The following is a 27,219-nucleotide window of genomic DNA, read 5'->3' as shown; positions in this document are numbered from 1 at the left end:
AAACAAGGCATATAACGACGTACACCTACTTGGACACGAAAGAAAGAGAAAAGGATCCCTTCAAGTTGGCCAGACAGAGGGATCGAAGGATGTACAGCAGGTAGGGGTGATTAAGGATAGAGATGGAAATGTATTGACAGGCGCCAGTAGTGTGGTAAATAGATGGAAAGAATACTTTGAGAAGTTGATGAATAAAGAAAATGAGACAGAAGGAAACGTAGAAGAGGCAAGAACATTTTTTAACATTGGAGTATGCAGTTAAACTGGAAAAATATCATGGCGCAAATGACACCAAATTAGTTTGGCATGGATTACAATTGCTCACTAACTACGAGCGACGATTCCCCTGAGAAGAAAACAAGAGCGGGCTACCTGACGACCTACAGTGCCTTGTGAAAGTATTCAGCCCCGTTGAACGTTTCACCATATCACCACATTTCAGGCTTTAAACATAAAGATGTAAAATTTAAATTTTTTGTCAAGAATCAACAGGTGGGACACAATCGTAAAGTGGTATAAAATTTATTGGACATTTTAAACTTTTTAAACAAATAAAATCCTGCAAAGTGGGATGTGCAACATTATTTGGCCCCCTTGCATTAATACTTTGTAGCGCCCTCTTTTGCTGCAACTACAGCTGCAAGTCGCTTGGTGAATGTCTATCAGTTTTGCACATCAAAAACCTGAAATTCTTGCTCATTCTTCTTTGCAAAACAGCTCGAGCTCAGTGAAGTTGGATGGAGAACTTGTGAACAGCAGTCTTCAGCTCTGTCCACACATTCTCAATTGGATTCAGGTCTGGACATTGACTGCCTGCTAAAAACTTTGGAATTTATATAGAAATTCATTGGTCAGTAGAAATTCTATAGAAAACCACAGCCAAAGCTCTATAGAAGAAGTTGTTCTGTACAAATTCTAAAGAAGTCTACAGATTTCTGTAGAATTTTTAATGGAAGGTTTTTAGCGGGGCTTGGCCATTCTAACACCTGGATAAGTTTATTTGTGAACCATTCCATTGTAGATCTGGCTTTATGTTTTGGATCATTGTCCAGTTGGAAGATAAATCTCCGTCCCAATCTCAGGTCTCTTGCAGACTCCAGCAGGTATTCTTCCATAATGGTCCTATATTTGGCTCCATTCATCTTCCCTTTAATTTTAACCATCTTCCATGTCCCTGGTGAGGAAAAGCAGGCCCAAACCATAAGGCTGCCACCACCACATTTGACAGTGGGTATGGCATGTTCAGTGTGATGAGCTGTGTTGCTTTTATGGCAAACATATTGTTTTGCATTGTGGCCAAAAAGTTCGATTTTGGTTTCTTCTGACCAGAGCACCTTTTTCCACATGTTTGGTGTGTCTTCCAGGTGGCTTGTGGCAAACTTTAAACAAGACTTTTTATGGATATCTTTGAGAAATGGGTTTCTTCTTTCCACTCCTCCGTAAAGGCCAGATTTGTGCAGTGTACAACTGATTGTTGTCCTATAGACAGACTCTCCCACCTCAGCTGTGGATCTCTGCAGTTCATCCAGAGTAATCATGAGCCTCTTGATTGCATCTCTGATCAGTCTTCTCCTTGTTTGAGATGAAAGTTTAGAGGGATGGCCGGGTCTTGGTAGATTTGCAGTTGTCTGATATTCTTTCCCTTTCAAAAAATATCTTTTACAGTTCTCCTTGAGATGTTTAAAGCTCTTTGGACCTCCCTGGTGTGTTCCTTGGTCTTCATGATGCTCTCTGCACTTTAAACAGAACCCTGAGACTCACAGTGCAGGTGCATTTATACGAAGACTTGATTGCACACAGGTGGAGTCTATTTAACATCAGTTAACAGTGGTTCATTCAGAGCTCCTCACTGAACTTCTGCAGTGAGTTTTTTTTTTTAAAGTAAAAAATATCGAATAAATTTCATTCCGCTTCACGATTGTGTCCCATTTGTTGTTGATTCTTGACAAAAAATGAAAATTTTACATCTTTATGTTTGAAGTCTGAAATGTGGTGAAAGCTTGAAAAGGTCAAGGGAGCCGAATACTTTCACAAGACACTGTAAATAGCTTTTACTACAGATTCAAAATAGAAACTTCCACACCATGCACCCACCAAGCAGCACCACCTTCCACTCCACTGTTTAAGATCCATGAAAGGGACGTGAGACAGATCTTCAAACATCAAAAGATCAACAAACCCTGGGCCCTGACCTTGTGTCCCCATCCTGCGTACAAGTCTGCACAGAACAACTTGCTCCTGTCTTCACAAAGATTTTCAACAGGTCTCTTGAACTGTGTGGAGTACCAACCTGCTTCAAACGTTCCACTATAATACCAGTCTCCAAAAAAAGCAGCAGTCTCAGGTCTTCATGACTACAGGGCTCTTGCCTTGACATCTGTGCTCATGAACTTCTTTGAATGCCTTGTACTGAACCAACTCAAGAGCGTCACAGGTCCCCAGCTGGACCCACTGCAATTTGTCTATCGAGCTAACAGGTCTGTGGATGATGCCATCAACTTGGGTTTGCACTTCATCCTTGAACATCTCGACAGCAAGCGTATCTATGCGTGGATCCTGTTCATGGACTTCACCTCTGCGTTGAATACCATCATCCCCGAACTCCTCTCCTCCAAACTTCTCCAGCTCAGCATCTCACCTGCCATGTCCCGGTGGATCTACAACTTCCTGACGGGCAGGACACACAAAGTGAGGCTGGGACACACCACCTCATCCACGCGCACTATCAGCACCATGGCACCCCAAGGTTGTGTCCTCTCCCCTCTGCTCTTCTCATTCTACACAAATGACCTCACCTCGTGCCATCCAAATGTCAAACTCCGAAAGTTCACAGATGACACCTCGGTCATGGGCCTCATCAAAGACGGTGACGTGTCTGCATATCGACAGGAAGTGACTGGAACTTTGGTGTGGCCAACACAACGTGACGTTGAAGACACTAAATAGTCCAGAGATGGTTGTGGACTTCGGGAGGCATCCTGCCGCACAGCTGCCCCTGACCCTGTACAACACTCTTGTGTCAACCCTCAAGAAATTCAAGTTCTCGGGAATTATAGTTTCAGAGGACCTGAAGTGGGAGACAAACACCAACACCATCCTCAAAAAAGCCCAGCAAAGGATGTATTTCTTGCAGCTTCTGAGGAAGCACGGCCTGTCACAAGAGCTGATGAGATAGTTCTACACAGCAGTCATCCAATCAGTACTGTGTACCTCCACCACAGTCTGGTTTGGGGCCACCACAAAAAAGGCCAACCTTGACTACCACGGCCAATCAAAATCGTTGAATGGATTCTCGGCATCTGCCCTCTGTTGAAGACTTGCAAGCAACTCGAACTTGGTCAAAAGCAGGTAGGATCCTTTCATACCCTCTACATCCTGGCCCCCATCTCTTCCAGCTCCTTCGATCAGGAAAGCGCTACAAATCAATGCAAGTCAAAAATAGCAGCCATTGGAACAGTTTTTTCACTCTGGCAATTAAGTCATTAAATTCTTGATCAGCGCACCTACTATTTTCTGCCTTGTGCTATTGTTGGGACACTCACATTCTGCCGGTGTAATCAGTATTAGTAAAACATTTTGTAGACTATCGCACGATTCGTCACTTGTGCTCCCTTTGCACAACTGTCATTGCACTGGTCTATAAAAGCAACCACGAACGGGTAAAGGCACTCTGTACAAGATTAACACAATGTGGGACGTTGACACACTCTTATCTCTTCACTGTTCTAAATGTAGAAGACTTTACATCTTGCACATCTGGGAATCTTAGAAGGAATAGTTCCTATCCACAGAAATGTCTCTTCTGCTTTGTTCTTATTACTTTGTTGTTCTTTGAATGAATACTGAATGTTGTACCAGGGCAGCATCGACTTTCCGGAGAAAAATTCCTTGTGTGTTTTGACACACTTGGCCAATAAAGCTGATTCTGAAGTGTGAAGGACCAGGAAGTGGCAGTGATTATAAGGGTGAAGTTAGAAAGGCACTAATGAGGATGAAAAATGGAAAGGCAGTTGGTCCTAATGACATACCAGTGGAGGTATGGAAGCAATTTGGAGAGGTGGCCGTGGAGTTTTTGACCAACTTATTCAACTGAACACTAGCGGGCGAGAGGATCCCTGAAGAATGGAGCAAAAGTGTGTTAGTTCCCATTTTTAAGAACAAATGCGATTTAGGGAGCTGTGGGAATTACAGAGGAATAAAGTTGATGAGGCACACAATGAAGTTATGGGAAAGAGTAGTGGAGGCTGGACTCAGGACAGAAGTAAGTATCTGCGAGCAACAGTATGGTTTCAATCCGCGAAAGAGTACCACAGATACATTATTAGCCTTGAGGATGCTAGTGGAAAAGTACAGAGAAGGTCAGAAAGAGCTACATTGTGTCTGTGGATCGAGAAAGCCTATGACAGAGGACCAAGAGAAGGAACTGTGGTACTGCATGCGTGAGTCTGGTGTGCCGGAGAAATATGTTCGAATAGTGGAGGTTGGACTGCGTCAGGGATCATCCATGGTCTTTGTAAGGAAAATTTTTTTTTGTATCCTAAGAGTCTTGGTTCCCTTTATGTCATTTTCAGCGCTTTGAGGGGAAGGTCCACCGTGCTAACATCGCAGCCTCTTGCCCCGTTTAGACTACAATCTGTAGCAGCTCTTCATAGCATCAGGTCGCGATCAAAACAAAAGCTCAAACTCTGTAGAAATGAGGGTAATGGGCACTTTTTAAAAAAAAAAAAGCAAGCATTTCAATTGTGTGCGCTATTCCGTTTTTTTTAAATGATCATACGGTCGTTCTACATAGTTTCAGCTCACGTTGGTTTGCTTCTGGTTTGGTCGTGTCATTGGCTGGAGTGATGACACATTTCTTTTAAAAGTGGCTGCAAAACTAGCCCTTGTAGTCGACTTTTGTCTTCGTTTGAGTTAAAATAAACTCAGGGGCAAATGTTTTTGATGTTTGGTGCAGTAGCAACAAATATGCTATGCTAATGGATTTAGAAATGTCTATATAGCTAACCTAACCCTATACAATGTGATTGTATTTTTTATCCATACCTAAATATAATGCCCTCTATTGACTTTTTGAAAATATTTTTGGAAAAAAATTGCACATTATTTTCGAAAACATATGGTAAGTACGGCATTCGAGAAAGGAAAAGACAGGCCTCTGTAATTTATACAAAGAAAAAACGGCATTTTGCCATTGAAATAAATATGAACAAACTGTAAACATGATAGAATTCAGTTTTGTACCTGATTGGGCTATATTTTACGAAAAAAAGCAGCTAAATAGCACATTTACCCGTATTATCTGTCTGACATGTAGCCTCCAGTAAATATTTATTGTGAAAATGTAACTAAATGAATAGTGCTAAGAAATATGCTGCACCTGAATGCAGTTGACATGCTTGTACCTTTGTAAGTATTGATGAATCGTTCCATAAACCACAGAAAGACAGAATATAGGATGCTGCATCGCCAGTAGCCTGCATCCTTTCCTTCCGTGAAAATAATTTCTAGATCATTACACTGGCAATATCACCAAATTTCAATGAGTAATTTCTTTACTCCAGAGTTGATTATCTATTAGCCTTTGCTGAATAAAAACTACAGTGAGACTGAGAGAAAAATTATTAACTATATTTATGATAAAGACACATGATTGCTTGCCAGATTCAATCCAAGGCATCATAAGATTGTTTGAGCAGACAAATAACAGTAACCCTAAACAAAAAATACATGAACTAAGCAGACATTCAGTATTGGATTCATTTTAGTATCAATAAAGGCTACCCAGTTAATGGCTTTATGACAACTGAAATCTATCCATCCATTTTCTGAGCTGCTTATCCTCACAGAGGTCGCGGGAGTGCTGGAGCCTATCCCAGCTCTCAACGGGCAGGAGACAGGGTACACCCTTAACAGGTTTCCAGCCAATTGCAGGGCACATGGAGACAGAAAACAGTTGCACTCACCATCACAACAAGGGGCAGTTTCGAGTGTCCAATTAATGTTGCATGTTTTTGGGATGTGGTTAGGAAACTGAGTGCCCGGAGAAAACCCACACAGGCACAGGAGAACATGCAAACTCCACACAGGTGGTGCCGGGATTGAACCCTGGACCTCAGAACTGTGAGGCCGACAATTTACAGGTGCTCCACTGTGCCACCAATTGATATCTAAATAAAATAATAATAATTTCCAGGTACTCAGTTTTTCTTGCTGTCCATTACTTCACTTTATGACTTACTGTGTTGAAATTCTCACTCTATGTCAAAGTTACATAAAAGAGAGATAGAAATTATTAATATATTTAAATGCACGAAACCAGATAACACTTTATCACTTTAAATATTTTAAATTCTATAACTTTGATGAATTAACACTGCATGAATAATGTCAAATACACAAATATATAGTTTGTCACAGGATTCAAAAGCTGTTTGAAATCATGTTTTAATCTAAAAGGTGGAATTTGAGATAAACAAATACACAACATAAATTGGATGATGAGAATGACCTGGTGATGTGTTGTTCACTTATACTCTTAAGTCCTAGAAATATATTTGAATGAGGCATCAATGAAAATGAAAATTTAAACACAAAATTAAAAATAATGAAATTTAGCAGGCGGAACGGTGTAAAATGTTGGCCTCACAGTTATGAGGTCCAGGGTTTGATCCCGGCCCTGCTTGTGTGGTGTTTGCTTGCTCTCCCCATGCCTTCGTGGTTTTTCTCTGGGCACTCAGGTTTCCTCCCACATCCCCAAAACATGGAACATTAATTGGACACTCTAAATTGCCCCTTAGTGTGATTGTGAGTGCAACTTTTTGTCTTTATGTGCCCTGAGATTGGCTGTCAACCAGTTCAGGGCGTACCCCGCCTCCTGCCCGTTAACAGCTGGGATCGGCTACAGCACTCCTGCAACCCTTGTGAGGATAAGCGGCAGAGAAAATAGCTGGATGGATTAAATTTAGCAAGGTAGCTTGAGTGTTGGGACAACGTAAAGTTTGTTTTGTTAAAACAAAAAACTAATTGAATTTATTTTGCCACAGTATCTTCTTTTCCTTTTGGCTTGTCATGTTAGGGGTCACCACAGCGTGTCATCTTTTTCCATTTAAGCCTATCTAAGTGCATCTTACTCTCTAACACCCACTGTCCACATGTCTTCACTCACAACATCCTTCAACCTTCTCTTTGGTCTTCCTCTCGCTCTTTTGCCTGGCAGCGCCATCCTCAGCACCCTTCTACCAATATACTCACTCTCTCGCCTCTGGACATGTCCAAACCATCGAAGTCTGCCCTCTCAAACCTTGTCTCCAAAACATCCAATTTTGGCTGTGCCTCTAATTAGCTCATTTTTAATCCTATCCAACCTGCTCACTCCGAGCAAGAACCTCAACATCTTCATTTCTGCCACCTCCAGTTCTGCTTCCTGTTGTTTCTTCAGTGCCACCGTCTCTCATCAGTACATCACAGCCGGCCTCACCACTGTTTTATAAACTTTGCCACAGTAATATTTAATATTGGTATAAGGTGTAGATTCTCATTTTCAATTAAGTTTATCCTTTGTCGTATTACCAAAATGACTGCTGGACTAGAAGATAATCAAATAAATCTTGATACCTACCTACCAACGTAACAAAAAATATATTAGCCCTAAATACAACACAAATCTCTATATTGACAGTCAAAAAAGCCAACAGTCTATGTTCAAAGTAAAAGAAATATGGTTCTTTAAATGCAGAAATTAAATTCCAAATATTTTCCAGAATTTGTGACAGATTTGAACAGATCCTTCACAAGACCAACTATTAACATCTATCTTTTTTTTTTTAATGATGCAGCAGGTAACGGGAAAAGACAACAAAGTGGGCGACATATTAACAGATGCGTACTGTTGTCACACTGTTCTACAGCTATATATATATATACCCGCGTCGGAGGTCCGTGGAAAAAAAACAACACTACAACAGCACACTACGGAGCCTATTAACCGATACACAGATATTAATAAAGTTGGTCAAATAAGACCACATTGAATTGATCCTACATCATTTCAAAACACCAACACCAACAATAATTTTCATTTAGGTGCACTATTTACATTTTACACGTAGATATAATCTGTGTTTTGAAGGTAGAGTTTGCACAACACGTGGCTAACATTAGCAGCCATGCAACATAGTTTAAAAATACCTTAATACTTGGCAATCGTGATGTATTGTTGGGGGTTACGCATTGCGGGACTGCCGTAAAAGGAGGCCGGCTTACCAGACGCGCCTTCATATGCATGCACTCGAAGTATTGGCCACACCTGAATCAAGCAACGAGGTGGGTGAACGTCTAACGTCTTTTTTTTTAAACGCGCGTGATTTTTCGTGCTCAATTGTGGAGATTTGCGAGCACGGAAGCGTGCGAACGCACGGTCGTGCTCGTCAAATGTGAGTTACTAAAAATGGTACATTTAATAACACAACACTCAAGTTATTGTGCTGGGTTAGCAAAAAATGGGGAAGATGAGGGAAACAAAGTTCACTTACTTTCAAGAGGAGTAGACGAGTCTTCAAATCAACCAAATTACCAACTACTCATTGTCAAAACATTGTCTCTGGGCTTCTTGTGTTTACCCACTGATCTAAAAAAAAAAAAAAAAAAACTGGACTGGATAGCACATACACATCGAGAGGTATGTCGATTGAAGCCAGTCGGGCGCCATCTTTGTACTCCCACAACGTGTGGAGGACAGGGTTTTCAGGTTGGATTTGGGTGGGGTTTTTCTCCAAGTTTGGCATGTAGAATTAAAACTGGTCGTGTGAGCTTGGCATTTTTTCAATTCTGGGAACATGAAGGATAGGAGTCCATTTCTCCTGCTGGATCCCAAAAAGGATAAACATGCACACGTAGTCATCACCTCTCGGGCGCCGCGGAGGAAGCTTTTGCTAGGGCAGTACTGTAACTACATAATCAAAAAAATATTCTCGTTTAAAACGGGGGGAAAAAAAGAAAAAATATCACAAACACAACACTAAAATACAGTACATATGCAAGTCAGTCAAAAGCGTGGACGAGACAATGTGTACAACAAGGAAATGGGTGGGACAAGGAAAATTTATGTGAGAGCCTTCGATGATACACGACCAGTATGCTCACAGGATGAAGTCACTCATGCTCTCATTGATCGATGTTGTGCCGGGAACTAATCAATTTTTGTTTCGTCATTGGTCAAGATTTTGTGATGGGAATGTCGCCTTGTATCAATGCACCTCATGTAATGTTGTACATACTGAAAGCCATTTGGCTTTTTGTGGAGAGGGGTAGGGTAGGGTGAAAAAAAAAAAAAACATGATGCACTGAAGCCACAATAGGTGAAGCACAAAGTAGAGAGAGATAACTGTAATGCACTGCAGTGTGAATGTAGCACATTCATTTAAGATGTTGGTACTCACAGTTTTCCCATCAGTTCCATGTAGAACAAGCCCATTTTTTGTCACCAAGCTCGGGATGGATGCGCCTTCAATGTCCAATGGTTGGCCAGGTGGCACTGACCCTTGCAACATTTTTGATCCATATAGGGTAACCAACTGGGGAGGCAAAAGTTTAACAAATTGTGTATATGTTCATTTGATATCCAAGAATCAAAACAAGCACTGATTTATTTGTACTTATTTACTTTGCAAAATAATACCTAATACCATAATACAAATGTTTTTATGCTGAGCTCAAATATTTAAATTAAAAAGAAAGAATGTGGTCCCCTCCTCGAGCCGTCACCTTATCGTGGTGGAGGGGGTTTGTGTTTCCCGATGATCCAGGGAGCTAAGTTGTCTGGGGCTTCATGCACATGGTAGGGCCAGCTTTGGCAAAAAGGTCCTAGATATGGGACCAGACAAAGTATAACTCCAAATCCCCTATGACAAGTACAAATATTGGATCTCGGGTTCCCTTACCCGGACGTGGGTCACCAGGGGCCCCTCTAGAGACAGGCCTGGAGATGGGATTGCAGTGCAAAAATCATGACTAGAGGGCTTCTCCACCTCATCACAGTCATCCCACATTTTTTGCAGTTAATGAGGACCAGAAACCCCCACAAAATATGAAAAACCGTGAAGTAGGACTCCCCCCTAACCAGAATGATTAAAAGACAAACAGTATTGATACTGGACATGGAGGTGGGGCTCAAAGGCGAGCGCCTGGGGGCCGGGGGCCTGCACCCATGGGGCTCAGCCAAGAAGAGCCCGAAATGGTAACATGGGTCCCCCTTCCCATGGCCTCACCACCTGTGAGAGGGGCCATACGTGTCGGGTGCAATGTGAGCTGGGCGATGGCCAAAGGGGGGACCTTGGAGAGCCGATCCTCGGCTTCCGAAACTAGCTCTAGAGACATGGAATGTCACCTCTTGGGCAGGGAAGGAACCAGAGTTGGTGTGTGAGGTTGAAAAGTTCCGATTAGATATAGTCGGACTCACCTCTACACACCACTTGGGCTCTAGTACTACTCCTTTTGAGAGGGGACAGACTCTGTTCCACTCTGGAATTGCCCACGGTGAGGGGCACCGAGCAGGTGTGGTTATACTTCTTAGTTCCTCGGCTGGGGCCTGTACGTCGGTGTTTACCCCGGTGGATGAGAGGGTCGCCTCCCTCCGCCTACAGGTTGGGGGACAAGTCTTGACTGTTGTTTGTGACTATGCACCAAACACCAGTTCAGAGTACCTAGCCTTACTGGAGTCTTTACAGTGAGTGCTAGAGAACCCCTTCTGGGGACGCCATCATTCGTGATCGGGAAGAACAGCCACCGCCGATTCGAACCAGAGTGGTGTTCTGTTATTGGACTTTGCTCACTACGGATTGTCAATAACACCATGTTCAGGCATAAGGGTGTCCACATGTGCACTTGACACCAGGACATCCTGGGTTACAGTTCGATGATCGACTTTGTAGTCATGTCATCGGACTTGCAACCGCGCATCCTGGACACTCGGGTGAAGAGGGGGGCGGAGCTGTCAGCTGATCTTGACTTGGTGGTGAGTTGGCTCCGATGGTGGGGGAAGATGCCGGTCCAACATAGCAGGTCCAAAATGTATTGTGAGGGTCTGCTGGGTACGGCTGGCAGATTCCCCTATCAGAAGGAAGTTCCAGGGGAAGCGGGGGACATTGAGTCTGAGTCGACAATGTTCCTCGCCTCCATTGCCAAGGCGGCCGAGCGGAGCTGTGGTCAGTGCCTGTCGTGGCGGCAACCCCCAAACACGTTCGTGGACAAAAACAGTGAGGGATGTTGTCAAGCTGAAGAAGGAGTCCTTTTGGTCATTTTTGGCCGGTAGGACTTCCGAGGCAGCTCATGGGCACTGGCTGGCCAAGTGGAATGCAGCTTCGGTAGTCACTGAGGCAAAAACCCGGGCGTGGGAGGAGTTCAGTGAGGCCATGGAGAAGGACTTCATGACAGCTTTGAGGAAACTCTAGTCCACCTTCCGGCGTCTCGGGAGGGGAAAGCAGTGCACCGTCAACACTGTGTATAGTGGGGATGGGGCACTGCTGACTTAAACTTGGGATTTTTTGAGTCGGTGGGGAGAATACTTCAAAGACCTCCTCAATTCCACCAACACGCCTTCCCATGAGGAACTTGAGTCTGGGTTCGCCGACACAGGCCCTCTATCCCTGGGGTTGAGGTCACTGAGGTGGTTAAAAAGCTCCTTGGTACCAGGTATAGGGGAGTGACACTGCTCAGCCTCTCTGTTCAGGGGTGCTATAGAGGAGCGTTGGTCACCAAGTTGAATCCCAGATTCAGGAGGAGTTATGTGGTTTTCGTCCTGGCCGTGGAACAGTGGACCGTCTCTATACCCTCGTCAGGATCCTCGAGTGTGCATGGGAGTTCGCCCAACCGTCGACATGTGTTTTGTGGACTTGGAGAAGGCATTTGACCGTGTCCTTCAGGGAGTCCTTGGGGGGTTCGTCAGGCAGGAATATCGCGTACCGAACCCCCTGATACGGGCTGTGCGGTCCTTGTACGACCAGAATTTGGTCTGCATTGCCGGAAATAAGTCGGACTTGTTTCTGGTGAGAGTTGGACTCCGCCAAGGCCGCCCTTTGTCACCGATTTTGTTCATAACTTTTATGAACGGAATCCCAGAGGCATAGAGTGTGTCCGGTCTGGTGGCATCCGCATCGCATCGCTGCTCTTTGCATATGATGTGGTTCTGTTGGCTTCATTAAGCAGTAATCTCCAAATGTCATTGGAGCGGTTCGCAGCAGAGTGTGAAACGGCTGGGATGAGGATCAGCCCCACCAAATCTGAGACCATGGTCCTCAGTCGGAAAAGGGTGGCATGCCCTTTATGGGTTGGGGATGAGATCCTGCCCCAAGTATCTTGGGGTCTTCTTAAGTAATGGGGTATGGAAAGAATGGAGCGTGAGATTGACAGGTGGGTTGGTTCAGCATCAGCAGTGATGCGGACTTTGTATCGGTCCGTCCAGTGGTGAAGAGGGTGCTAAATCGAAAGGTTAATCCCTCAATTTACCAGTCGATTTACTTTCCTACCCTTACTTATGGACACGAGATGTGGGTTGTGACCAAAAGAACAAGAGCCCAGATACAAGCGGCCAAAATGAGTTTCCTCCGCAGGGTGTCTGGGTTCTCCCTTAAAGATAGGGTGAGAAGCCCGGTCATCCAGGAGGGGTTCAGTGTTGTCTGGATTGAGAGGAGCCAGACAAGTTGGCTGGGGCATCTGATCCAGAAGCCTCCTGGACACCTCTCTGGTGATGTGTTCTGGGCATGTCCCACCAGAAAGAACCCCAAGGGACAACCCAGGACACACTGGAGAGACGTCACTCGGCTGGCCTGGGAACGCATCAGGATCCCTACAGAAGAGCTGGAAGAAGTGGCTGGGGAAAGGGAAGTCTGGGTTTCCCTGCTGAAGCTGACTCGGAAAATCAATACTAAATCACTGTTTCTGAGTTAGATAAGATGTATCTGTCCATGTGCATGTGGTAGTGGTGACTTGATTACGTTATGAGATAAACCATCAGATTAGATCACGCTGCGTCCATTTCGAGGTTCCATAAATACAGCATGAAGATTTGAGGATGGATGACCTGTGATAATAAAACAGTTAACCTAACCTTCCTATGGCCGCTTCAGCTCTGAGGCCTACCTTGTCAAAGGTGCATTAAAACTGTCAGGAAATGATGCACACCCAAATTCATTTGTGAAGTGGGAGACCTAGTCAATTAAAACCATACCCCCACCCCAGTCTGGTGGCTGTCCAGGCCAACCAAAGCAAGAAACTTGACTGAGGAGGTCGGGAGGTCAGCTAGGACGCCAAGCACCAACGTCCCTATGGGACGACTCAGTTCATGAGAAGGGTCCCAATGGCAAAGCAGGAACCAAACAGGAGCAGGTTGCAGACGAAACACCACTGAGGCGCGGTTGAGAGGCGGTGGCTTCTGCTGCTGGTCGAGCACTGCCGAGGCCTGGTATAGAGGCAGCGGATGCTGCTGGTCAAGCACCGCCAAAGCATGGTCGAGAGAGGGCAGCTCCTGCTGCTGGTCGAACACCACTGAGGGATGGTTGAGAGGCGGCGGATGCTGTTTCTGTTGGTCAAGCGTCGCTGAGGCATGGTCAAGAGGTGGCTGTGGCATGAGCACTACCGATCATGGGTGTGAGGTGGCTTGGGGGTGAGCGCCGCCAAGGCATGGGTGAAAGGAGGCTGGGGAATGAGCGCCACCGCTACATGGGGAAGAGACGGCTGAACTCCACCACGACATGAGCAGAGGCAGACATGGGTCCCGCACCACCATGACATGGGCACATGGCAGCTGGGCGTCCGGGACTACTGCGACACAAGCCAGAGGTGGCTGTGGGTCAATAGGTGCCTACTCAGCCAGCTGCAATCGAGGCTTGATAGGTGTCTATACGAGAGTGACAGAGTGCACATGGACTCGTGAAGGTGAAACGGGAAATGTGTGATATAGAACGAGTTGACTCACTGGCAGATATTACGTGGCTTAGGAGTTAAGCGGGAGGTATAAAGCTTAACTCTAGTCGAACGCTGTGGGTTGGGCGCAGATGAGACCTGAGTACGCGTTGGACAGCATGTGCCGGGTGCCGCCGGAACAACAGGACATGGTGGACTTTGTGGGTCGGGTGCCAATGAAACATAAGCCCATAGTGGATGAAACCTGCTAGGCGCTGCCGGAACAAGAGTCTGTGGTGACCGTTGCAGGTCGGGCACCAATAAGACATGAGCACGTAGTGGTTGACTTGCACTGGGCGTCACTAGAACAACAGAGCATGTACCGAATGGTGCAGACTGGCTGCCGCAGCTGAACCAAGAGGGAGGGAGTGGCTGCAGACCGAAAGCCGCCTAAACAGAGGTGAGAGGTGCCGGTTGTACATTGCGTTCCTCTGCCGGAGAGCGTGGTGGCGGGCTGGACGTTGAAGCATGAGCAGGAGACGGCAATGGGTGAACACCGCCGGTGGACCACATGGGCGAAGGTATGTCGCCGAAGACCTTGCGCCGACAAAACAGCAGATGGAGGTGAACCCCACAGACCAGGAGTTACCAGACCAAAAACAAGAGGTGGTGGTCGATTAATCCCATCTCCTGAGCTTGGTACACGATAAGCGGAACCAGCGAGGACAAATGATTCATCGTGCAATTCCACCGCTCCAATTGGTCCTTGAAACGGAGTCGGAAAATAGCAAATTCTTCGACCACTTGAAGAGCAGCAAATTCTTCATCCCGCCGAGCTTGAAGTTCAAGGTTTATCAGGTCTGAGTCAGCTTAGTCCAATGCAGCCCTATGGGGGCACAAACCAGTGCATCTGTAGGCCGGTCCCAAGCCCGGATAAATGCAGAGGGTTGCGTCAGGAAGGGCATCCGGCGTAAAAACTGTGCCAAACAAATATGAGCGTTCATCTAAAGAATCCCATACCGGATCGGTCGTGGCCCGGGTTAACAACGCCCGCCCCCGGCACTGCTAACCTACAGGGCGTCGGTGGAATTCAGCTACTGTGGGTGAACACAAAGAAGAGGAGGAAACCGGATCCAGCGTCAGAAGAAAAAGAGGAATGCACAGAGCCTACAACTGAGTGTAGGGACTTTGAATGTTGGGACTATGACAGGAAAAGCACAGGAGTTGGTTGACATGATGATTAGGAGAAAGGTTGATATTCTGTGCATCCAAGAGAGCAGGTGGAAAGGTAGTAAGGCTAGAATTTGGGAGCAGGGTTTAAATTATTCTACCACCGATTAGATGGGAAGAGAAATGGAGTAGGGGTTATTTTAAAGGAAGAGCTGGCTAAGAATGTCTTGGAGGTAAAAAGAGTTCAGATCGAGTGATGAGACTAAAATTTGAAATGAGGGTGTTATGTATAATGTGGTTAGCGGCTATGCACCACAGGTAGGATGTGACCTAGAGTTGAAAGAGAAATTCTGGAAGGAACTAGATGAAGTAGTTCTGAGCATCCCAGACAGCGAGAGAGTTGTGATTGGTGCAGATTGTAATGGACATATTGGTAAAGGAAACAGGGGCGATGAAGAAGTGATGGGTAAGTACGGCATCCAGGAAAGGAACTTTGAAGGGCAGATGGTGGTGGACTTTGCAAAAAGGATGGAGATGGCTGTAGTGAACACTTATTTCCAGAAGAGGGAGGAACATATAGACCTACAAGAGCGGAGGTAGAACCACGCAGGTAGATTATATTTTGTGCAGACGATGTAATCTGAAGGAGGTTACTGACTGTAAGTAGTGGTAGGGGAGAGTGTAGCTACAGCATAGGATGGTAGTATGTAGGATGATTCTGGTGGTGGGTAGGAAGATTAAGAAGACAAAGGTAGAGCAGAGAACCATGTGGTGGAAGCTGAGAAAGGAAGAATGTCGTGCGGTCCTTCCGGAAAGAGGTTGAGACAGGCTCTCGATGGACAACCGAAGCTCCCGGAAGACTGGACGACGACAGCCAAGGTGATCAGAGAGACAGGCAGGAGAGTACTTGGTGTGTCATCTGGTAGGAAAGGGGAGAAGGAGACTTGGTGGTGGAACCCCAAAATACAGGGAGTCATACAAGGAAAGAGATTAGCGAAGAAGAAGTGGGATACTGAGAGGACTGAGGAGAGGCGAAAGGAGTACATCGAGATGCGACGTAGGGCAAAGGTAGAGGTGGCAAAGGCTAAACAAGAGGCATATGAAGACATGTACACCAGGTTGGACACGAAAGAAGGAGAAAAGGATCTCTACAGGTTGGCCAGACAGAGGGATAGAGATGGGAAGGATGTGCAGCAGGTAAGGGTGATTAAGGATAGAGATGGAAATGTGTTGACTGGTGCCGGTAGTGTACTAAATAGATGGAAAGAATACTTTGAGAAGTTGATGAATGAAGAAAATGAGAGAGAAGGAAGAGTTGAAGAGGCAAGAGTGAAGGACCAGGAAGTGGAAATGATTACTAAGGGGGAAGTCAGAAAGGCACTACAAAGGATGAAAAATGGAAAGGCAGTTGGTCCTGATGACATACCGGTAGAGGTATGGAAGCAATTGGAGAGATGGCTGTGGAGTTTTTGACCAACTTATTCAACAGAATACTAGCGGGCGAAAAGATGCTGAAGAATGGAGGAAAAGTGTTCTAGTTCCCATTTTTAAGAACAAAGGGGATGTTCAGAGGTGTGGGAACTATAGAGGATAAAGTTGATGAGCCACACAATGAAGTTATGGGAAAGAGTAGTGGAGGCTAGACTCAGGACAGAAGTAAGTATCTGCGAGCAACAGTATGGTTTCATGCCTAGAAAGAGTACCACAGATGCATTATTTGCCTTGAGGATGCTCGTGGAAAAGTACAGAGAAGGTCAGAAGGAGCTACATTGTGTCTTTGTGGATCTAGAGAAAGCCTATGACAGAGTACCAAGAGAGGAACTGTGGTACTGCATGCGTAAGTCTGGTGTGGCAGAGAAGTATGTTAAAATAGTACAGGACATGTATGATGGCAGCAGAACAATGGTGAGGTGTGCCTTAGGTGTGACAGAGGAATTTAAGGTGGAGGTGGGACTGCATCAGGGATCAGCTCTGAGCCCCTTCCTGTTTGCAGTGGTAATGGATAGGCTGACAGATGAGGTTAGACTGGAATCCCCTTGGACCATGATGTTCGCAGATGATATTGTCATATGCAGTGAAAGCAGGGAGCACGCAGAGGAACAATTGGAAAGATGGAGACATGCACTGGAAAGGAGAGGAATGAAGATTAGCCGAAGTAAAACAGATATATGTGCGTGAATGAGAAAAGTAGAGGGGGAAGAATGAGGCTACAGGGAAAGAGAGAGCGAGGGTGGACGACTTCAAATACTTGGGGTCAACAATACAGAGCAATGGAGAGTGTGGTCAGGAAGTGAAGAAACGGGTCCAAGCAGGTTGGAACAGCTGGCGAAAGGTGTCTGGTGTGTTATGTGACAGAAGAGTGTCTGCTAGGATGAAGGGCAAAGTTTACAAAACAGTGGTGAGGCCGGCCATGATGTACGGATTAGAGACGGTGGCACTGAAAAACAACAGGAAGCTGAACTGGAGGTGGCAGAAATGAAGATGTTGAGGTTCTCGCTCGGAGTGACCAGGTTGGATAGGATTAGAAATGAGCTCATTAGAGGGACAGCCAAAGCTGGATGTTTTGGAGACAAGATTCGAGAGAGCAGACTTCGATGGTTTGGACATGTTCAGAGGCGAAGAGAGTAGTATATTGGTAGAAGGATGCTGAGGATGGAGCTCCCAGGCAAAAGGGCGAGAGGAAGACCAAAGAGAAGGTTTATGGATGTGGTGAGGGAAGACATGAGGGCAGTTGGGGTTCGAGAGGAAGATGCAGGAGATAGGCTAAGATGGCAAAAGATGACACGCTGTGGCGACCCCTAACGGGACAGCCGAAAGGAAAAGAAGAAGTCAGCTTAGTCCATGCATGGCTAGTTCATTCTGTCACGAGCAGGCGACGTGGGGTTGAACCCAAATGCAGGACTCCGACGCAGGGACATGATTTTCAAGGGTAGTTCAATTTAGGCAGAGGTCAAAGGGTAAGCAGTCCAAAAAGGCAGAATCAAGGCAAAACATTGAAACGAAGTCGATAACTATGAGACAAAAACTCGGAACATGAACAAAACGAAACTTGACTATAGTTGCGCAGCAACGCTGTAACGAGGTAAATAAACCAACAAGACGCTTGTGTACTCACACACAACGATTTAGTCTCAAACACAACGAACGGGCAACTGACAATACAACACACAAGGCTTATAGGTATGGACTAATTAGTGTTAATGAGGTGCACGTCAGGAGCTGTGCCTGAGGCAGCTGCACACAACGCAGTGGCCTGGCCTCGCCCGACAGAACATAGATGGAAAACGTTCTTTACTAATCTCAAACAAAATGAAGATTACAGTGGACACTTCAACGTAAATTATCTAACAACAATTGCACCTCCATTTTTTGTTTTTGGTCACTAAATTATGTCCCTAAACCGAAATAAAATTTTGCGCAAATCTAACAGGACATGCTCCAATACACTACATATATTATCATGATGCAAGGTGGCAGTACCTCTTTGCAAACACCTTCATGTTTCCTCACGGTCATTGATCAGTCAAGTGTCTTCAAACAGTGAGTAGTTTTACTTACTACTAATAGTTAATATTGTTGTAATGGTACTCCTGCATAATAAACAATACTACTAAAATTATCTTGATATTGTATTATGTATGATAAGTATATATTCACTTACTTTGGTTATTTTAGATTAATTAAATATGATTCCTTTATTAGTTGCTACAAAGAACAACACTTTAACAGAAAAATGTCAAGCAATTTCTTTCTGTGCTTTATTGGAGGTAAATAACAGAACTGGAATATTTACCCAAGAGAGCTTGGTATTGATTGTGTGGAGTTTATAACCAAACAAAAAATAGTCAATCCATGCATATGAGAAAATAAAAATTGCTATTGTTTTCCTTTCCTGTTTTCTCTCTCTCTCTGTGTGTGTGTGTGTGGTGTGTGTGTGTGTGTGTTTGTGTGTGTGTGTGTGTGTGTGTGTGTGTGTATATATATATATATATCATAGTTGAATTATTTTAGGTATTTGGGGGATTTATTTTATTTTAATTTCTGCCCATTTCTTTTTTGACCAGGAAAGTTTGTATTTATTATTATTTTTATTTATTATTATTGTAATTCAAATAACTACTTTTTTGTGGATAAAATATAAGTATTCTTGATATTTTGCTGGTAAAGTTGGTGCACTAACAGTAACACAAGTGTAGCTGTCACCTGATTTACTGTCTTTGTGTGCTTAAAAAAAAAAAGCTCTTTAAAAAAAGAGCAAACAGCAGTGGAGGCTAACATTACCTGCTTCTGGTCACGCACACCCATGCCATTTTTTTTTAACTCTAAAGTTCTGATTACAACTTTGGTATTTCATCAATATTAAAAAAAAAAAGAAGTATTTTTCTGAATTGTGCTTTAACTCCTTCTCCTTCTCTTTCCGCTTGTTGTAGCCCTCTATACCTCCAGACTCAACAGTAGCCTATCATTTGGAATAAACCATTTAGCATTTTAAGGGGGTTTAGGTAGCTTCAGAACATTTATGACAAATTTTAAATCTGACATCTATCTATCTTTTACTTATCCAAGACCGGGTCCCAGGGGTAGAACACTTCATCAGACAGTACATTGTGAGTTTTAACTTTCGGCTGAGCTCCTATTTAATATGACAGACCGATGCAGCATTCACCTCATTGCAAATGCTGTATTATTATGCCTGTCAACCTCCTGCTCCATTCTTCTCTCACTGGTGAACAAGAACCCAGGATACCTGAACTCCCCCAGTTGGGACAGGATCTCTTTCTCGACTCCAGGTTGAGAGACACCACTAAATTTAGATATAGTTACACCATGTTGGGATTAACAGAAAATTCAAGTCTGTGGCTTCACTGTTACTGACTGTGAATGTATGGTTTTATGAACGGGTCTTTCATTACAAAATAAATTATGTAGCCCTTGTATTGAACCATATAGGCTGAGAAGTTTCTATCTCAACTGTGTGATTTCATGTGTTTGAAAAAACTCACCTTGCCTTCAATAACCGTCCAGGCACCAGGGATTTTGTCATGGCCACGTATCCAGTTGTGGATTGCCTCTGCTGGCTGAGCCAGATTGATCTAATGGAGAGTAAAATGCTTTGAAATCAACATGCAAATGTATATAAATCCCTGAAGTACAATGCTACCTTATTCATACAGATCCAAAAACTGTAATAAATGATAATTAATGGAAACAAATGGACCTTATTGATTTCTCATTGACACAATGATGCCCAATGTGTGGTGGAGCTTATCCCAGCTGACTGGGCAAGAGCTGTGGTACACACTGAGTCAATCAAAGGGCACATATAAACAACCATTCTCGCTAAAATTCACACCTATGAGAAATTTAGACTATTCACTGAACCTACCATACATGTTTTTGGAATGTGGAAGAAACCAGAGTACCCAGATAAAATTGAAGCTTACCTCTTACTAATGTATTTAAATTGCTTAAGTGCAACGCTACCTTATTCATAAAGTCCCACAATAATCATTGGAAAGAAATTGATCATACTGATTGCTCATGAACACAATGATAAGATAAGCAAGTGTACAAATTACATAGTAGCCAATTAGGACAAGCTTCCATAATCGGGATTCGGAGTTCCAAAAAGGCAGGAAACTCTTCATAAGGAGAGAAGTTGTAAATACAGTAAATTAACATGATCATACATTAATGCAAACACGTCCTTTTGATGCATTATACTATAATAATCGTCCCCAGCGGTCCCCAAACAACGGCTCCCTGAACAGTACCAGAGAGTATTTGGATTTATTTGTCATTCATGTGTATTTGTATTTCATAATAAAGTTGAGGTTTTGCAATAAAATGTTCCTTAGTTCTGAACTATTTTCATTAACTATTAGTCAGTAACTATTTTAATGCAGCCCTATGGGGGCACAAACCAGTGTAATCTGTAGGTCGGTCCCAAGCTCAGATAAATGCAGAGGGTTGCGTCAGGAAGGGCATCCGGCGTAAAAACCTTGCCAAACAAATATGAGCGTTCATCTAAAGAATCCCATACCGGATCGGTCGTAGCCCGGGTTAACAACGCCCGCACCCGGCACTGCTAACCTGCAGGGCGTCGGTGGAAATTCAGCTACTGTGGGTCGAAGACAAAGAAGAGGAGGAAACCGGATCCAGCGTCAGAAGAAAAAGAGGAATGCACAGAGCCTACAACTGAGTAAAGGGACTTTGAATGTTGGGACTATGACAGGAAAAGCACAGGAGTTGGTTGACATGATGATTAGGAGAAAGGTTGATATTCTGTGCATCCAAGAGAGCAGGTGGAAAGGTAGTAAGGCTAGAAGTTTGGGAGCAGGGTTTAAATTATTCTACCACGGAGTAGATGGGAAGAGAAATGGAGTAGGGGTTATTTTAAAGGAAGAGCTGGCTAAGAATGTCTTGGAGGTGAAAAGAGTATCAGATCGAGTGATGAGACTAAAATTTGAAATTGAGGGTGTTATGTATAATGTGGTTAGCGGCTATGCACCACAGGTAGGATGTGACCTAGAGTTGAAAGAGAAATTCTGGAAGGAACTAGATGAAATAGTTCTGAGCATCCCAGACAGCGAGAGAGTTGTGATTGGTGCAGATTGTAATGGACATATTGGTAAAGGAAACAGGGGTAATGAAGAAGTGATGGGTAAGTACGGCATCCAGGAAAGGAACTTTGAGGGACAGATGGTGGTGGATTTGCAAAAAGGATGGAGATGGCTGTAGTGAACACTTTCCAGAAGAAGCAGGAACATATAGTGACCTACAAGAGTGGAGGTAGAAGCGCGCAGGTGGATTATATTTTGTGCAGACGATGTAATCTGAAGGAGATTACAGACTGTAAAGTAGTGGTAGGGGAGAGTGTAGCTCGACAGCATAGGATGGGGGTGTGTAGGATGACTCTGGTGGTGGGTAGGAAGATTAAGAGGACAAAGGTAGAGCAGAGAACCATGTGGTGGAAGCTGAGAAAGGAAGAATATTGTGCGGCCTTTCAGCAAGAGGTGAGACAGGCTCTCGATGGACAGCAGAAGCTCCCGGAATACTAGACTACGACAGCCAAGGTAATCAGAGAGACAGGCAGGAGAGTACTTGGTGTGTCTTTTTGTAGGAAAGGGGAGAAGGAGACTTGGTGGTCGAACCCCAAAATACAGGCAGTCATACAAGAAAAGGGATTAGGGAAGAAGAAGTGGCACAGTGAGAGGACTGAGGAGAGGCGAAAGGAGTACATCGAAATGCGACGTAGGGCAAAGGTAGAGGTGGCAAAGGCTAAACAAGAGGCATATGAAGGCATGTACACCAGGTTTGACACGAAAGAAGGAGAAAAGTATCTCTACAGGTTTGCCAGACAGAGGGATAGAGATGAGAAGGATGTGCAGCAGGTTAGGGTGATTAAGGATAGAGATGGAAATGTGTTGACTGGTGCCAGTAGTGTGTTAAAAAGATGGAAAGAATACTTTGCGAAGTTGATGAATGAAGAAAATGAGAGAGAAGGAAGGGTTGAAGAGGCAAGTGTGAAGGACCAGGAAGTGGCAATGATTACTAAGGGGGAAGTCAAAAAGGCACTACAAAGGATGAAAAATGGAAAGGCAGTTGGTCGTGATGACATTCCGGTAGAGGTATGGAAGCAATTTGGAGAGATGGCTGTGGAGATTTTGACCAACTTATTCAACAGAATACTTGCGGGCGAAAAGATGCCTGAAGAATGGAAGAAAAGTGTTCTAGTTCCCATTTTTAAGAACAAAGGGGATCTTCAGAGCTGTGGGAATTATAGAGGAATAAAGTTGATGAGCCACACAATGAAGTTATGGGAAAGAGTAGTGGAGGCTAGACTCAGGACAGAAGTAAGTATCTGCGAGCAACAGTATGGTTTCATGCCTAGAAAAAGTACCAGAGATGCATTATTTGCCTTGAGGATGCTAGTGGAAAAGCACAGAGAAGGTCAGAAGGAGCTACATTGTGTCTTTGTAGATCTAGAGAAAGCCTATGACAGAGTACCAAGAGAGGAACTGTGGTACTTCATGCGTAAGTCTGGTGTGGCAGAGAAGTATGTTAAAATAGTACAGGACATGTATGATGGCAGCAGAACAATGGTGAGGTGTGCCTTAGGTGTGACAGAAGAATTTAAGGTGGAGGTGGGACTGCATCAGGTATCAGCTCTGAGCCCCTTCCTGTTTGCTGTGGTAATGGATAGGCTGACGGATGAGGTTAGACTGGAATCCCCTTGGATCATGATGTTTATAGATAATACTGTGATATGCAGTGAAAGCAGGGAGCAGGTGGAGGAACAATTACAAAGATGGAGACATGCACTGGAAAGGAGAGGAATGAAGATTAGCCGAAGTAAAACAGAATATAAGTGCGTAAATGAGAAAGGTGGAGGGGGAAGAGCGAGGCTACAGGGAGAAAAGATAGCGAGGGTGGACGACTTCAAATATTTAGGGTCAACAATCCAGAACAATGGTGAGTGTGGTAAGGAAGTGAAGAAACGGGTCCAAGCAGGTTGGAACAGCTGGCGAAAGGTGTCTGGTGTGTTATGTGACAGAAGAGTCTCTGCGAAGATGAAGGGCAAAGTTTATAAAACAGTGGTGAGGCCGGCCATGATGTACGGATTAGAGACGGTAGCACTGAAGAAACAACAGGAAGCAGAACTGGAGGTAGCAGAAATGAAGATGCTGGGGTTCTCGCTTGGAGTGAACAGGTTGGATGGGATTACAAAAGAGCTCATTAGAGGGACAGCCAAAGTTGGACGTTTTGGAGACAAGGTTCGAGAAAGCAGACTTCGATGGTTTGGACATGTTCAGAGGCGAGAGAGTGAGTATATTGGTGGAAGGGTGCTGAGGATGGAGCTGCCAGGCAAAAGAGCGAGAGGAAGACCAAAGAGAAGGTTTATGGATGCGGTGAGGGAAGACATGAGGGCAGTTGGAGTTAGAGAGGAAGATGCAGAAGATAGGCTAAGATGGCAAAAGATGACACGCTGTGGCGACCCCTAACGGGACAAGCCGAAAGGAAAAGAAGAAGTTAGTAACTATTTCATAAATACATATAACATGACATTTGTTCCTACAAATCCACTGCCTAATTCACCAGCAACCACTGTGCTGCAAAGTATTGATGTGGGATTCTGTCATCATGAAGGTTGTGGTGTCATCCATAAACTTCATTAGAGGAAAGGGACTTAAACACAGGCAGTTCCAAGGGTTCCTGTCTGAACTGGAATCTGCACATGGCGAGCCTTGCTGTACCACGCAGAGGTCCGATGGTTGCCGGGGTAGAGTTTTGAGGCATTTTTACGAGCTGCTACTCCAAATTAACACATTTGTTCATTCACAAAACAAAACGGTGCCAGAGGTGATTGATGATCAATGGAAATGGCACCTCACATTTTTAACGGACATGACGGAAATGCTGAATAGCTTTACCTTGCAGCTTCAAGGCTGAGTGAAACGCATTTGCGACACGTATTTCCCCATAAAGGCATTTGATGTTAAACTTGAGCTGCTTTTGTGACTAGTGAAAAAGCATAGCTTCATACATCTCCCTGCTACACAAAACCTCTCTGAAGAAAACCTAGCAGCCCTGTTTCCATCTGAAAAGTGTGTGGAAGCACTGGAAATACTGAAGGCGGTGTTCCCTTTGTTGTCGGCATTAATAAAGTCCTGCCTTCTTATCAGCTTGAGTTGGCTGGGTTCCAGAACTGTGATGTTCTGAAAGACGCATTCAAGCTCAGCTATACTTGGATGGGAGACCGGCTGGGAATACCGGGTGCTGTAAACTTCTCTCCCTGGCTAAATGCAGAGGGGTTGCGTCAGGAAGGGCCTCCAGCGTAAAACTATACCAAACAAAATAAGTGTTCTTCTAAGATGACATGCTGTGGCGACCCCTAACGGGACAAGCCGAAAAGAAAAGAGTCGTCTCATTGACTTCTATGCTGCCCTTCCAAATGACACTTACTTTAACATGAGAAAATACGCAATGAAAATGTCCACATTTTCTGGCAGCACGTATATCTGCGAGCAAATCTTTTCACGCATGAAACTGCTGAAAAGCCCAATGAGATCAAGATTGACAGACAAACATCTGCATCAGTGTTTGAGACTGGAAGTGACTAAAATGGAACCTGACATTCAAATTCTCACCACCCAGATGCTGGTACACAGTTCACATCAAAGGTCAGCTCACTTTAATCACTTTAATGAGTCATTCTGGGCATATACAGTATAAATATAATCAAAATAAGATCTGCTGGGATCAAATCCATCACAACAACCATACTGTGAGTGATACTGGTTGTGCTGTGCAGTGCTGAAGCACTTGGTTCAGTTTCTCAGCCCGTTTGCTTTGTGGTTTTGTTGATGAGAGAGAGCTGCAAACAGTGATGTCTGAAAGCCTACAAGAGAATTATAAGGAAGGAACACAGTAATTTAGAGACTGTTCATGTGAGTCATTTGAATAAAAGATTCTGCTCTGACAAATGGGCTAAAATTGAACCTAAGTTTATGTTACTTTTTCTGTAAAAATCCAGAGGGTTATTTGTTCATTATTTATTTCATTCATAGTCTAATTTATTTCCTGACTTTTTTGTGTGTGATGAACCGGGGAGGGTTATTTATTTCATTAATAGTGTTATTTATTTCCTTACTTTTGTTCTGTGAAGAATCTGGAAAAGGTTATTTGTGTGGGTCTTTGGAAAACAAATTTTTACATTTAGGTAGTCCTGTAGTCACAGTTTTCCTGTTACAAAGTGATCTGACCCCCATCAGAGAAGCGAAAAGTTATGTGCTCCTCACAGGAAAACATTTGGGGACCACTGTATTATAGTATATATATATATATATATATATATATATATATATATATATATATATATATTTTTTTTTTTTTTGTCAAAAAGTCTGATAACTTCATGGAAAGAACACTTGCCTCACAGTCCGGATTTTCCGTGTTCAAATCACTGGCTTCCACTCAAATTCCGAAAAAAAAAAAACAACTGTTTTTCTGGAACATCAATTTTGACATCATTTAATTATTGTATTATGAAAGGTTGATTATGTGAAAAATGAAAACTTTATTCTGAACAAGCATCATTTGTCATTATTATCATCCATCCAGCCATTATCTGAGCCGCTTACCCTCAGAAGGCTCAGGGAGCGCTGGAGCCTATCCCAGATATCTTCGGACAGGAGGCGGGGTGCACCCTGGACCAGTTTCCAGCCAATTACAGTCATTATCATCAAAAGTTTGCAAAATTTAAGCCATTTTATTTATTGTTTATATTACTATTGGAGATTTTTCCCATAATTTTTAAGAGATCAAGTTATTTTTAAGTAGCTTTCGTGCAATCTGTGTGTGTTAAAATTAAACTTGGTTACTGCTGTTCCAAAATGTAGGATTGTAGTGAGTATGTTTTTGTTTTGCCAAAAATTAAATGTGCCGTAATATTTTCGGAGCCTATAAAATATTTCTTTTTTTACAATCAATTTTTTTTGTTTATACATTTTTATGAATATCCTAGTGACACCAGTAATTGTGATCATTAGTCCATTTTTCGTACTGCTTATCCTCACAAGGATCACGGGTGTGCTGGACCTTATCCCAGCTGACTGGGAAAAGGGTGGGGTGGGGTACACACCCAACTGGTCGCCAGCCAATTGCAGGGGACATATAAACATACAACCATTTGCACTCACATTCATACAAATGGGCAATTTAGAGTATGAACCTACTATGCACATTTTTGAAATGGGTCACATAAAACCCCCAAATAAATGGAGAACATACAAACTTCGCACAGGCAGAGCCGTCTTTGAACTTGCATCCTTAGAACTGTGAGGCAGGGATCCTAACCAGTCATCCACCACCCAAAATTGTGATAATTGGATTTTATTATGGGCGCCACAGTGTCGCAACAGTGAAGCGTTGGCCTCACAGTTCTGAGGACCCGGGTTCAATCCCAGCCACCTGTGTGGAGTTTGCATGTTCTCCCCATACCTGCGTGGGTTTTCTCTAGGCACTCCAGTTTCCTCCCACATCCCAAAAACATGCAACATTAATTGGTCTAAATTGTCCCTAGGTATGATTGTAAGTGTGACTGTCTGTCTCCATGTGCCCTGTGATTGGCTGCCAACCAGTTCAGGGTGT

At 44.0% G+C, this 27,219-nt stretch overlaps 1 protein-coding gene across 4 annotated transcripts in view; it reads right to left on the bottom strand.

Annotated features, from left to right (window-relative positions):
* The window catches only part of LOC133493198 (mitochondrial 10-formyltetrahydrofolate dehydrogenase-like), a 212,475-nt gene that overhangs the window by 151,641 nt on the left and 33,615 nt on the right, over positions 1 to 27,219 (bottom strand). For all 4 annotated transcript variants that reach the window (XM_061806244.1, XM_061806245.1, XM_061806246.1 and 1 more), the window contains 2 exons: positions 20,070 to 20,159; positions 9,438 to 9,572 (listed from right to left, as the gene is read on the bottom strand). In XM_061806244.1, the coding sequence (XP_061662228.1) occupies positions 9,438 to 9,572; positions 20,070 to 20,159 (225 nt within the window). The remainder of the gene's footprint in view (positions 1 to 9,437; positions 9,573 to 20,069; positions 20,160 to 27,219) is intronic.

The sequence above is a fragment of the Syngnathoides biaculeatus genome, chromosome 20 (genome assembly GCF_019802595.1).
Source record: "Syngnathoides biaculeatus isolate LvHL_M chromosome 20, ASM1980259v1, whole genome shotgun sequence".
NCBI lineage: Eukaryota > Metazoa > Chordata > Actinopteri > Syngnathiformes > Syngnathidae > Syngnathoides > Syngnathoides biaculeatus.
This window is presented reverse-complemented; position numbering and strand designations above follow the sequence as displayed.